Source organism: Vulpes vulpes, chromosome 12, assembly GCF_048418805.1.
Source record: "Vulpes vulpes isolate BD-2025 chromosome 12, VulVul3, whole genome shotgun sequence".
Lineage (NCBI taxonomy): Eukaryota > Metazoa > Chordata > Mammalia > Carnivora > Canidae > Vulpes > Vulpes vulpes.
In genome coordinates, this window is record NC_132791.1 from 130,361,839 (window position 1) to 130,373,471 (window position 11,633).

The window sequence follows — 11,633 nt, forward strand, 5'->3', positions numbered from 1 at the left end:
TTTCTCCAAAGCCTCATCTCTGTAATAGCAGCACTACTGTCCACAAAGTCCATTAATCCATAATTCTGTCTTCCTCGCTCCCAAGACCATCAGTGCTTAAGCTTGGTTTTGGCTTCAGTCTTACCTTCCAGCAGATCATGAACGGCCTTCCTCTTTCCCATTCCTGGGTGGGTCCTGGTCAGGGCCTCACCTTTCCTCTCTCGCCTGGATTATTCAATGACTTTTTTTTTTATTTGTCTGCTCTTCAAATACCATCCCTCCACGCTCCATCTTCAGGACAACCACCAACATTTGCTGACAACCTTACAGATATAATAATGCTACTTTCTTCCTTTTAAACATCCCTGACACTGTTGGGGATAAAGTCAGAAGCCAGTAGCAGACACAACTGGCTCTTCACAACTTGACCCAAACTCCTTTCCCAGCCACTCATTTGCCAGCAACGCCAACAGTTTGCCCTTCATCATGTGTCTTTCCTTCCCCTGTACTCCTCCTCTGAGGCCTACCCAGGGCAACCGTGAACTACCCTCCCACATCCAGCTATAAGGCCACTTCCCACAGGGATCATTCCTCCATTCCCATAAGAAGGACTAGCTGTACCCCCTCCTGGATCACATCACATACTATAAGCAATTGTCCCATTGTTTTAAGAGTATTTCCCTCCCTGTACCCCCACCCCAGAGCATCAGCTTCTGCAGGCAGGAACTGGTACTTGATCACTTGATCTCGTTCATTTTTCTCTAATTACAATTCAAAGGAACAAGACAAAAATTTCTTTCTTGCTCTCCAGAAATAACTACTCGAGGGGTCACTGAAATTTATTTTAAGTATTTGTAATACCTGGGCAGGCCCGGTGGTGCAGCGGCTTAGCGCCGCCTGCAGCCCGGGGTGTGATCCTGGAGACCCCGGGCAGTACCACGTCGGGCTCCCTGCATGGAGCCTGCTTCTCCCTCTGCCTGTGTCTCTGCCTCTCTTTCGCTCTCTCTGAATAAATAAATAAATAAATCTAAAAAATAATAATAATAAATAAAGTATTTGTAATACCTAATTCTTTTTGAATTACTAAAAGTAACAAAAATAGAAAAGATAATATCTGGAGAATGTCTTTGAATCTTAATTCAAAGCAAAGATGATGGAAAAGCTCATATACCCCATATGAGCTGATCCAAATCCAGAAGTGTTAATTTACCCTATAAACATGCACTGACCTGTTACATGCCACTTGCTGACTAAACATACAGGTTCTCAAGTACAGTTGAACTGTGATGATACAGAATTAATGCATTTATGTAAAGAGAGTAAATTCAAGTTATTGATCTGGAAAGTTTGCTGAGTCACAGCACTCAATCTCCAGATGATTTAGGAGTTATTTGAATAAGTAAATTTTTCAGCTCCAGCATATCTGGAATGTTTCCCATGATGTATTACAGTCCAAAGCCATGGGACTCTCCCAAGAAATGTATAATAAGTACAACAACAAAATGAAGAGGCAACTCTGGACTGGGAGTCAGGCCTACTATCAATTAGCTGCAACACTGGGGAAATACGTTAATCTGTTATTTGGGCTTCAATTTCAACTTTGATAAAAATAAAGAAATTAGGGGATCCCTGGGTGGCTCAGTGGTTTAGCCCCTGCCTTTGGCCCCAGGGTGTGATCTTGGGGTCCCAGGATCGAGTCCCGCGTCGGGCTCCCTGCATGGAGCCTACTTCTCCCTCTGCCTGTGCCTCTGTCTCTCTCTCTCTCTCTCTCTGTCTCTCATGAACAAATACATAAAATATTTTTTAAAATAAAATAAAAATAAATAAGTTGGACTCAAATCTTGACTTTGGAGATTGTTACAGAATGTTTGCTTGGTAATTGTTTGATTATTTTTATGTTTTATGCACTTTTCCATGCATTTCAAATCTTAAAAAAATATTTTTAGGATGCATGTACAAGGTTCAGTCAGTGAAGCATCTGCCTTCAGCTCAGGTCATGATCTCAGGGTCCTGGGTTGGAGCCCTGTTTCGGGCTCCCTGCTCAGCAGTGTCTGCTTCTCCCTCCCCCTCTACCCTCTCCCTGCTCTTGTACTGTCTCAAATAAATAAATAAAATCTTAAAAAAAAAAAGATACATGTACAATATGTCCTAAATGATGCTACCCCAAACTTTAAACTGCAAAAGTTTTATCTGAGTAGAAATTTGATTCTGGCAAATAACATGAGTTAAATTTATACAGAAGACAGGAAAAAAAAAAATCCTTTGAAAGGCAAATACACTGTGTGTTTCCTGACAATAAGGACATAAAACTTCCTTGTTGGCATTAATGAAAAATAACACACACTTCCAAAGTTCTGTAGACACCTACAAGAAAGAAAACAGCTGAATGAGTCACCTATTTCCACATCAGGGCTGAGAAGCTATATAAATGTCTGCAGCCTCTGGCAGAACCGAGCAGACTGAGCCTCGGTCCAAGAACTGTCCAGGGCAGCGGCGATGCGGCCGGCTATGCTATGTGCCCTGTACCTGCTGCCCAGCTGCCTGGCCTTGCCGCTTCCCCGGGAGGCAGGTGGCATGAGTGAGCCACAGTGGAAACAGGCTCAGGTAGGTCACAGGTCCACTCCCCGGGAGCTCCCCATCTCACCATCAGCATGATGAGGTGTGGTTTTTGATTTGGGTAGTTTTTCTGATTATATATATGTTTTAATCAAGTAGCTATTAAAAGCAGGCTGACTGGGGGGCTCAGTCAGTTGAGCATCTAACTCGATTTTGGCTCAGGTCGTGATCTCAGGGTCGTGAGATCAAGCCCCATGTCGGGGTCCAGGCTCGGTGCAGGGTCTGCTTGAGATTCTCTCTCTTTCTCTGTCTGCCCTCCCCTCTGCCCTCTCTCTCAATATCTTTTTCTCAATCTCTCTCTCTCTCTCTCTCTCTCTCTCTCTCTCTCTCTCTCTCTCTCTCAAAACAACACACAAAACCAGAATGGCTTTATTGCTACCCAAACTGGGTTCACACTGCAGTTCCTGCTCCCCTCACCAAGTAAACAGACATGAGGATGTTATTACACTTCTCTGCACTTCGACATTCTTTCTGACTTGGAAATTGGCAATGATAGTGGCATCACCAGGTGGGGTGCCATGAGGCACTTAACCCAGAACCTGGAACACTGTGTCTACTCAATGAATTGAAGTTGTTAATGTTTTACTTATTGTGACTTGAGATTCTTTTCATAAAGAGCTGAGTGTTGCCTCTTAAGGTGAGGAATCAGGTCATGGAGAAGCTTGAAATCAAAAAACAGAGGTTACAGCTGGCTGCTCAGCAGCGGGGAGGATGATGGGCAGGTGCAAACTCCTGACTTTGCCCAGTAGGGACAGCCACACTATGTGCTCACAGGATTCCTCTCATGAACAAAGAAGTGACAACAATGCCAACAATCATGAGTACAATAATCATAGATTACAAAGTGCTCCATATACTTTGTGTCATTGAATCTTTAGCTCCAATTCCGGAAAAAGAAGGAGCCAAAGTGATATTGATTCACATACTTGGTAATGAGAGTGATAGGAGTCAAGGACAAGTTTTTCTGGTTCAAAAGCCATGGTCATTCCAATATACTACTTAATAAGCAAACTGATAAGTATAAATAATAATATTTGGTAAAATAATGGGTTGTTTACTCCTAACTACTATTCAAAAATTTAAGCTTTAAACATAAGAAAAGTCTACTTTTATTTCACAGTAACTTTGACTTTGAAAAAGCCCCAGTAATATGTTAGATTGAACAGTATTAAATTACTGATATTTAACTGGTTTTTTTTCCTGTAAAACAACAATTCCATAAAGTTCGATCTAATGGGTTCTCCATAAGGGATGCTTTTGCAGGAGCAATGAGTCCCTTGACTTCATGCACAGGTCGCCAATAAACTAGAGACACTAGCTGGGTTTAACAGAAGGCAGGAAAATTTCTGTCAAGAATGCAAAAAGATTTCTTCCAAAAGAGTGTGTTTGTGAAGCCTGTGGCTCTGGAAGAGATAAAATGACTTACTTATTTTAAAACAACAGATTCATTCTTAATTGTCCTGGATGTTTGTTGAGTGAAGTAAAACACAATCACTGGAATCTTGAAAAGAGAGCTCAGTATGATGAAGTTTACTTCCCTGACACGCACGCCCCTGAGGGACTCAGACCACACCAACACCATCATGCATCCTACATCCCTCCGCATTTTTCTAATGAAATGGACTTTGGGGGTGGAACACGAGTTCAAATGCAGCTCCTCATGGGGTGAGCTCGAGCAAGTGATTTCCTTGTTTGAGTCACTAGTCTTCATGTGTGAGTAGGAATGATAACGCAACACCTACGTCCCAGGTGGCTTGAGGTCTGGATGAGATTTGCACAGAAAGATCCTGGTCCTGTCACTCAGAGGTGCTTGATACAAGTTCTCGTGAAGGTGCTGCTCCTCTGTCATTGACTTTTAATGTGTCTTATTGAGGCCACTGGGCTGCCACCCTAGTGTCCACACACTGGAGTCTTTGAAGAAGGTCCCAAGGCCCCAGGTGGAGGACGCCTGAGAGAACAGCTGTGTCCTGTAGCCCACAGGACAGGCCGTGAGGAACTCAGGGCCAGCTCTGCTGCTAGATTAACATGTGGCCCGGGCACATCACTCAGCTCTCTGAGCTTTGCTATCTTCACCAGGAGAGTGTGCACAGTAAATGAAATAATTTCATAATACCCTGTCCTAAGACTAAATTCTTAAGACCTTTTAACCTCAGAGGACCAGTCCTCTGGAGAACCTCTGATATGGCTGGGGGACCTGGGACCTCCCACAGGGTCTCTGCTGCAAGGACATGCTGGGTGCTCTTCCTGATTGGCTCTTACAAGCAAGTCTGTGTTTTATAAAGCATACGGTGGGTTTCTCCTCAAAACATTTAATGGGATAGGGCGCCTGGGTGGCTCCATCAGTGAAGTGTCTGCCATCGGCTAAGGCCATCCCAGAGTCCTAGGAATAGTCCCAAGTTAGGCTCTGGTCTGCTTCTCCGCCTCCCTCTGTTCCTTCCCCCTCCCCTATTCATTCTCTCTCTCTCTCTCTCTCTCAAATAAATAAATAAATAAATAAATAAATAAATAAATAAAAAAAACCTTTAAAATAAAAAAAAATCATCTTCTTAAAAAAAAATGTAATGGGAAAAAAAAATGTAATGGGATAAAAGGGAAATGGAGGGACTCTTTGGCTCCTGAAAAAGAAGGACAATGTATCATTATCAATATTAGATTTTCTCCTCATTAACGCACACTTGTTTTACCTGGTGGCTGCATAACTACTCTACCTTCAAACCACTACTTGAGTCCACAGAAATCTGAGGCAAAGATGCATAGCCCTCTGAGACCTATAAAGGAGACAATAAATAAGATGGTAGAACAACCACTCTCTTTCCAACAGGACTATCTCAAGAGGTTTTATCCATCTGACTCAAAAACAAGGGATGCTGACAGCTTCAAAACCAAACTCAAGGAGATGCAAAAGTTCTTTCGCCTGCCTGTAACAGGAATCCTGAACTCCCGCACGATAGAAATAATGCAGAAGCCCAGATGTGGTGTGCCTGATGTCGCCCATTTCTCACTGTTCCCAAACAAGCCAAAGTGGACTTCCGAAGTCATCACTTACAGGTTAGTTTTACTTTGGCACGTTTTGGGGAAAGCAGCAAAGCCCTCTCTTCCTAAGTTCAAATGTTGTGTTCTTCTTGGCTTCCAGGATCGTATCGTACACCCCAGACTTACCACGCTTCAGAGTGAATCAATTAGTGGCAAAGGCTTTGGCAATGTGGAGCAAAGAGATCCCACTATCCTTCAGGAGAGTTCCAAGGGGAACTGCAGATATAATGATTGGCTTTGCAAGAGGAGGTAAGGCAGGCTGCTGTAGGCTGGTCCTGTGTGTGGTCACTGCCTTCCTCTTTTCAGGACTTAAAATCTTTATAATAGTCTTTACATATGATATATATGTGACATGTATAATATGTAATGACATATCTCTGTCATTATAGTTTTGCTAGTTTAATTTAAAGCCACTTTTTATAGCAGGAGATGCCAAATTACAGCCCATGAGCCAATGTGGCCCACCATCTATTTTTGTAAATAAATTTCTATCTTTTTTGTGTGTGAGGGCAGTTTCAGCATTTTATGGAGAAATTTTTATCAGAACACAGTGATGGTCCTTCACTTACCTACTATCAATGATGCTTTGGGGCGACCATGGGAGAATTTAGTGATCATGACATCTCAGATACCATGAAGCTCATAAATCCTAAATTACTTATGATCTGGTCCTTTACACAAAAAGCTTGCCAGCCATTTTTTGCAGTGTGAATCCTGATGGATGTACATATGTGTCTGTAGTTATGGAACAAGTTAAAATATAGCTAACTAACATCAACATTAAACCAAGACACTGGGAGACAACCTCCAGAGGCCCTAAGTGCCTCCTCAAGGGCCTGTTGCCAACACTCTCAACGGAATAAGAAAGTAGAAACTCAGAGAACTCAGATTACAGGACTCAAGAACATAGAACCCATACACACGAACTATTAATTGCTAGCGTTTTATGGTGCAAATTTAAAGAAAAATGTCGCTCTTCTCGGTCTGTTCTAATGTTGAACTGCTCGGGTGCTGTGAATTTAGCTGAAATTTGAGCTTTGGCCACAATACTGACAACAGCAAAGAAAATGTCACAGAAGGCGTGGATCATGGCCACTATGTCTTCCAATCAAGGATCTTGAATCCATTGGATTCACATGGTTACAGCCTGATAGCAATTCAAAAACAAGCATCATAAATACCAGCACTAACAAAATTCATTTTGACACTTTGTGTGTGGTTCTCTGAGACTTTGTCTGTTCTACGCACAAAGAATAAGCTAGGTTTTTAAGAAAGATTGTACTAAATGGTGCACAAGTAACGTGATGAGTGCAGTGCACCACTCCTCCATCCTGCCACCATTCGGCCAAGTGCAGTGATTGGATTTAACCCTGGAAGTTAACTGTGATGTATTTAAAGTCTCATATTCTGGAAGCCTTCAGTCTCTGGTGGTTGTCAGGGCTGAGTCTGGACTAGTGCCTGTGACCAGTAAACACCCCAACCCCCTGGGCGCGCAGCTGGTAACCAAGAGCTCACAGCCACACTGGGCTGATCTTTGCAGCCTCTGTAATTCTGTAAACTCCCAGGTAAAATGGCTGGAGATCATTTCACTCACCCTATTTTCTTTCAGCTCACGGGGACTACTATCCATTTGATGGACCAGGAAACATCCTGGCTCACGCCTTTGCACCTGGGCCAGACCTAGGAGGAGACGCTCACTTTGATGAGGACGAGCGCTGGACAGATGGTAGCAGGATAGGTACGACACACTAGGGCTCTTCTGCTGCATGTTGTTCCTAAAAATCTGAACTTCCTATGCTAGCTTGAGTTTGATGATGGCTTTAGTTCATGCTAATTACCAACCCGTCGCTAACTGCCAAAGACTACGTGATTCAAAGGCATGACTTCAGGATGGAAGGAGGCTGAGCGCCCAGACACACTGGGCTCAATTCACCATAGCTCTACCAGCTACTCACCACATGTCTCTGGTCGGGTTATCTGACTTCTCTGAGCCAGTTTCCATCTATAAATAATTCCCACCCCATAGGATTATGGTTTGAAGTAAATGAGATCATGTTTACACAGTGCTTTACACGGTGTTGGGATATCTTAGTATTCGATAAATTACAGTTCTATTTCCCAAAAGTAAGTTTTTTTATTTAAGGAGAAGGAGGAGCAATGACTATGATATTTAAGAATTGTGTACAATTCTGAGATTATAGTCTGTTGTTCAGAAGGCAGCCAGTCCATTGTATTCATCACCTTACAAAGTAGGAGATTACAGACACTCCAGGAAACTAACAGGAAAGCTCTGGTATAAATCATACTAAGTGGAGAAGATTCTAACAAGATATTAATTAAATAAAATAGCATGGCTGCTCACTGTCCCTGAGAAGGAGATCTGTGCTTATGTTTGGTGATGGGAATTCATCTCCACAGCAACGCCTGACTGTCAACATCCAACCTTTGTGAGGTGGTGACACTGGCTGGCTTCCACATCCTGCGTGTCTGGCTCATTCCCCTTTCTTCCCCCTCGGGGTCAGCTCACTGAGTGTCCCTCCATCTTCATGCCACCCACTATCCGCACTCTGGCCACTCGGCAAACTCCCAGGCTCACCCCTTCCGCCTTATCAAATACATCAGAAACCAAACCCAGTGGCACTAGGGGACATTTCATCCCAGCTTCCTCAAACTGTCTCTCCTGGTAACTCACCATCAGTAAACAGCCATTATTTCCCAGAAAGTGGAAACTCCCAGTAGAATGACAAACCTACACAGTGGGAGGATTATCTCTGTTATCAGATGAGGAACTGAGACTTGGGGCGGTCAGTGCACGTGTCCAGAATCTGCACTGGTAGTAGCAGAGCCGGATGTCAAGCCGGGATCCTCGTGCCTCTGAAGCCTCGTGTTCCCCTCCAGAAGCCTGCTATTTGATTGCATTAGAAGCACATAGGCAGAAACACAGCAGAAGGGGCGATGAGATTAAAGCACTCTGTGATTCTCTTCAACCGTCCAGTTGGGAGGGCCTAGAAACAAGGAAGTGAGCTGCAAAGGCTCTGAAGATGTGTGCATTCTTACAGTTCTCCTATTTTTTTTATTACGTGTTATGTGTGACGTTATTTACAGTGTAGCTCTTATAGTCACCGTGTGTCACTCTTGGGTTGTAGGAATTAACTTCCTGATTGCTGCAACCCACGAGCTCGGCCATTCTCTGGGCCTGGGTCATTCGTCAGATCCCGATGCCGTGATGTATCCGACCTACAGCATTAGAGATTCTAAGAATTTCAAACTTTCACAGGATGATATAGAAGGAATCCAGAAATTATACGGTAATGTTTAAGATTTCACATTGTCTCCTGCAGGAAAGGCTGGGAGATGGGTATCCACTAGGATAAACAAACTGGAATATACATCTAAAGGCCCATTGAGGGGAGAAATTTGAGACCTTAGATACTTGAAATGTTGCCAGGCTATTTTATCCTGTGATATTGATTTTAAGTTTTCGGTAGCATAGTATCATTCCATGAAATCAGGAAAATGACACTAGGCAGGTTGTTTGTTTGTTTGTTTTTCCCCAGGCTGCCACCCACTGTTTTTTCTTGCTCTGCTCAGATACTTTAGGAGATTGTCCCTAGGGGATGGACTGAGAAACTACCACCTTCCTCCCTAGTTGCCAGTCAGAATGACCAGAAGGCAGTGGAAGTGCTTCCAAATCACCAGGCGATGTCCTCAGGAGATAATCATTCCTAGAATAAAATGGATTTAAGCAATTGATCAAACCTAGAATTTACTATCAATGGTGTTTCCTAAACTGTGTTCCCCGAACACTAAGTAGTCCTACAGGACAATCCCCAACAGAGGAAGCTAGAGAAGAACAAGTTCAAGAAGCAGGAGCTCCCCTACTTCAGGTGCACATGATCTTGAGGTCCCCGCTGTGCATGCTGACTCAGCGCCCCCAGGTTACAATCTCCTATACTGAACAGCGACTGAGCACTTGCCGATCAGGACAGCAGGGAACATATTTTGGAAGATACCATGTAACTGGGCCTGAAAGTTGTGACTCAAATTGCTGCGATTGCCAAAAAGTTCACGTGACACAACACTTGCCGATAAAGTGATCGCCAGCAGAGTAGAAACAGCGCCTCCCCTGCCATAAATCTGTGGCCCATCGAATGCTCCTGGCATCTGTAACTGTCCTAGAACCTCAAGAAAATTAGGAAGGGCTTGATCAGATTTCACATGAAGCAGACAGACCAGGGCATTATATTATTAACTATCAGACAATGAGGTGCCCTAGGCCACGGCGGAAAGAGGTAGCTTCTGGACAAATGAAACCAAGACTTAATGAAATAGGTTTTAAATTTAACCAGTTCATTTATCCAAGAAGGCCTATGAACAGAGAATATAAGTTCAGAAGTATATCATTAAACTCATGGATGTTCTTCTCAGAATCATAAAAATAATAGCTATAATGCGCCCCGCGCGTTGGGCACCCAGCGTTCCACGTGCATTAGCTCATTGAACACGACAACCCAGCGAGTTGCCCTTACCCTCATCTCGCACATGGGAGACCGCACCTGAAGAGGGGCTGAGCGGTACCTTACCCGAGACGGTGCAGCTGCTGGACGGCAGGCATGGGGTGCACAGCCACCCGGCCCCCTGCCCACGAGCACCAACACCTCCCTCTCCGCCTCTGGAGGAGGGTCCTCAGAACCTACATTCCAGGCACGAGAAGGGGGCTGGGGGCGGGACAGCTTGTGACACGTCTTCTGCTTTTAGCATCTCTCAATGGTTTTCATGTGTTGTATATACCATATCAAATGATCTCATTTTCTCTCAACAGGAGAGAACAGAATTTAAGGAGAAATTTGGAGCTGCAGGGAGAACACACTTCCATTCCCTGGATTCGGTGTCATTGTCCTCGAGCAGAGGTAATGCACACGGTCCCTGAGCTCCACTGAGTACCTGGTTCGTTCTCCCCCATGCCGTGGTCATCACATGTCTTGCTGTCCCAAAGAGAAGCTCTTCTATGGTGCAAGTGCCTCATTTGTCGATGACTTTGCATTTGGTGAATTTTAACAAATGCACAGATAAATAAAGTTTTTATTCCATAGCAAAAGGATTTCTATCAGGAAGCATTGTTTCTGGGTCAGAAAAGACAGGCTATGCAACAAAATCAAGACCAAAGCATGGGATCCCTGGGTGGCGCAGCGGTTTGGCGCCGGCCTTTGGCCCAGGGCGCGATCCTGGAGACCCCGGATCGAATCCCACATCAGGTTCCCGGTGCATGGAGCCTGCCTTCTCCCTCTGCCTGTGTCTCTGCCTCTCTCTCTCTGTGACTATCATAAATAAATAAAAATTTAAAAAAAAAAAAAAGACCAAAGCAAACAAACAAACGAACAAAAAATCCCACCTCACCCCGGGTCCTCCATGGCACACTGACCTGTCACCGTGTGGGCAGGGCAACCCCAGCTCTTCCTTGTTCCTTATGAAGCCCGTGGAGGCACCTAGTTCCCCTTCTTCTGCTGGCCCAGGCTTTCACTCTGAGTATTCTGGAAGTTCAGTTCTTCCCACTAATACATGTGAATTCCCAATGTTTTACATTCCTGTCATCACTTCTGGTTGAGTCCCTACCCCTGACCTGACTTCACTGTATCTCCCCTGACACTGTCGCACCTGTGTTCCCTTTCCTGGGCCCAGGGCCAGCCCCGAAAGACTTTGGTGACACACTGAAGACGTGCCTCCGTAGTGGGATTTCATGTAGTACGAGGTTGATGGAATTGGACAGTATCCCCATCCCTCAAAACCTCCTCCTGCCCCAGCATCAGGGGTTTCTCAGCAGCTGCCTACCTCCCCAGGCCCCGGCCCCCTACCCCCGGGTCTATACCCCATCCCTCTGACTTCTCCCGGAAACTCATTTCCTGATGTCCACACAGCTCTCCCTGCAGCACAGAGGATGTGTTTCTGTGGGAGAAGCACTCTCTGTGGAAGAAAGAATCAGCAAAGTTGAAAGTAGGGCATTGGAA

General features: G+C 44.6%; 1 protein-coding gene across 1 annotated transcript; it reads left to right on the forward strand.

The window, feature by feature from the left end:
* Positions 1-2,425: 2,425 nt before the first annotated feature.
* Positions 2,426-10,726, forward strand: MMP7 (matrix metallopeptidase 7). The gene is made up of 6 exons (XM_072732048.1): positions 2,426-2,583; positions 5,417-5,643; positions 5,729-5,877; positions 7,238-7,366; positions 8,775-8,936; positions 10,451-10,726. The coding sequence occupies exons 1-6, from the start codon at positions 2,476-2,478 to the stop codon at positions 10,465-10,467; spliced, it is 792 nt and encodes a 263-aa protein (XP_072588149.1). The 5' UTR covers positions 2,426-2,475; the 3' UTR covers positions 10,468-10,726.
* Positions 10,727-11,633: the final 907 nt, after the last annotated feature.

Excerpts from the sequence above, each read along its gene's own strand:
- MMP7 (XM_072732048.1), top strand. The coding sequence starts at position 2,476 with ATGCGGCCGGCTATGCTATGTGCCCTGTACCTGCTGCCCAGCTGCCTG. Across the intron at positions 2,584-5,416 it reads CACAGTGGAAACAGGCTCAG|GACTATCTCAAGAGGTTTTA; the intron begins GTAGGTCACAGG and ends TCTTTCCAACAG. Across the intron at positions 7,367-8,774 it reads GACAGATGGTAGCAGGATAG|GAATTAACTTCCTGATTGCT; the intron begins GTACGACACACT and ends CTTGGGTTGTAG.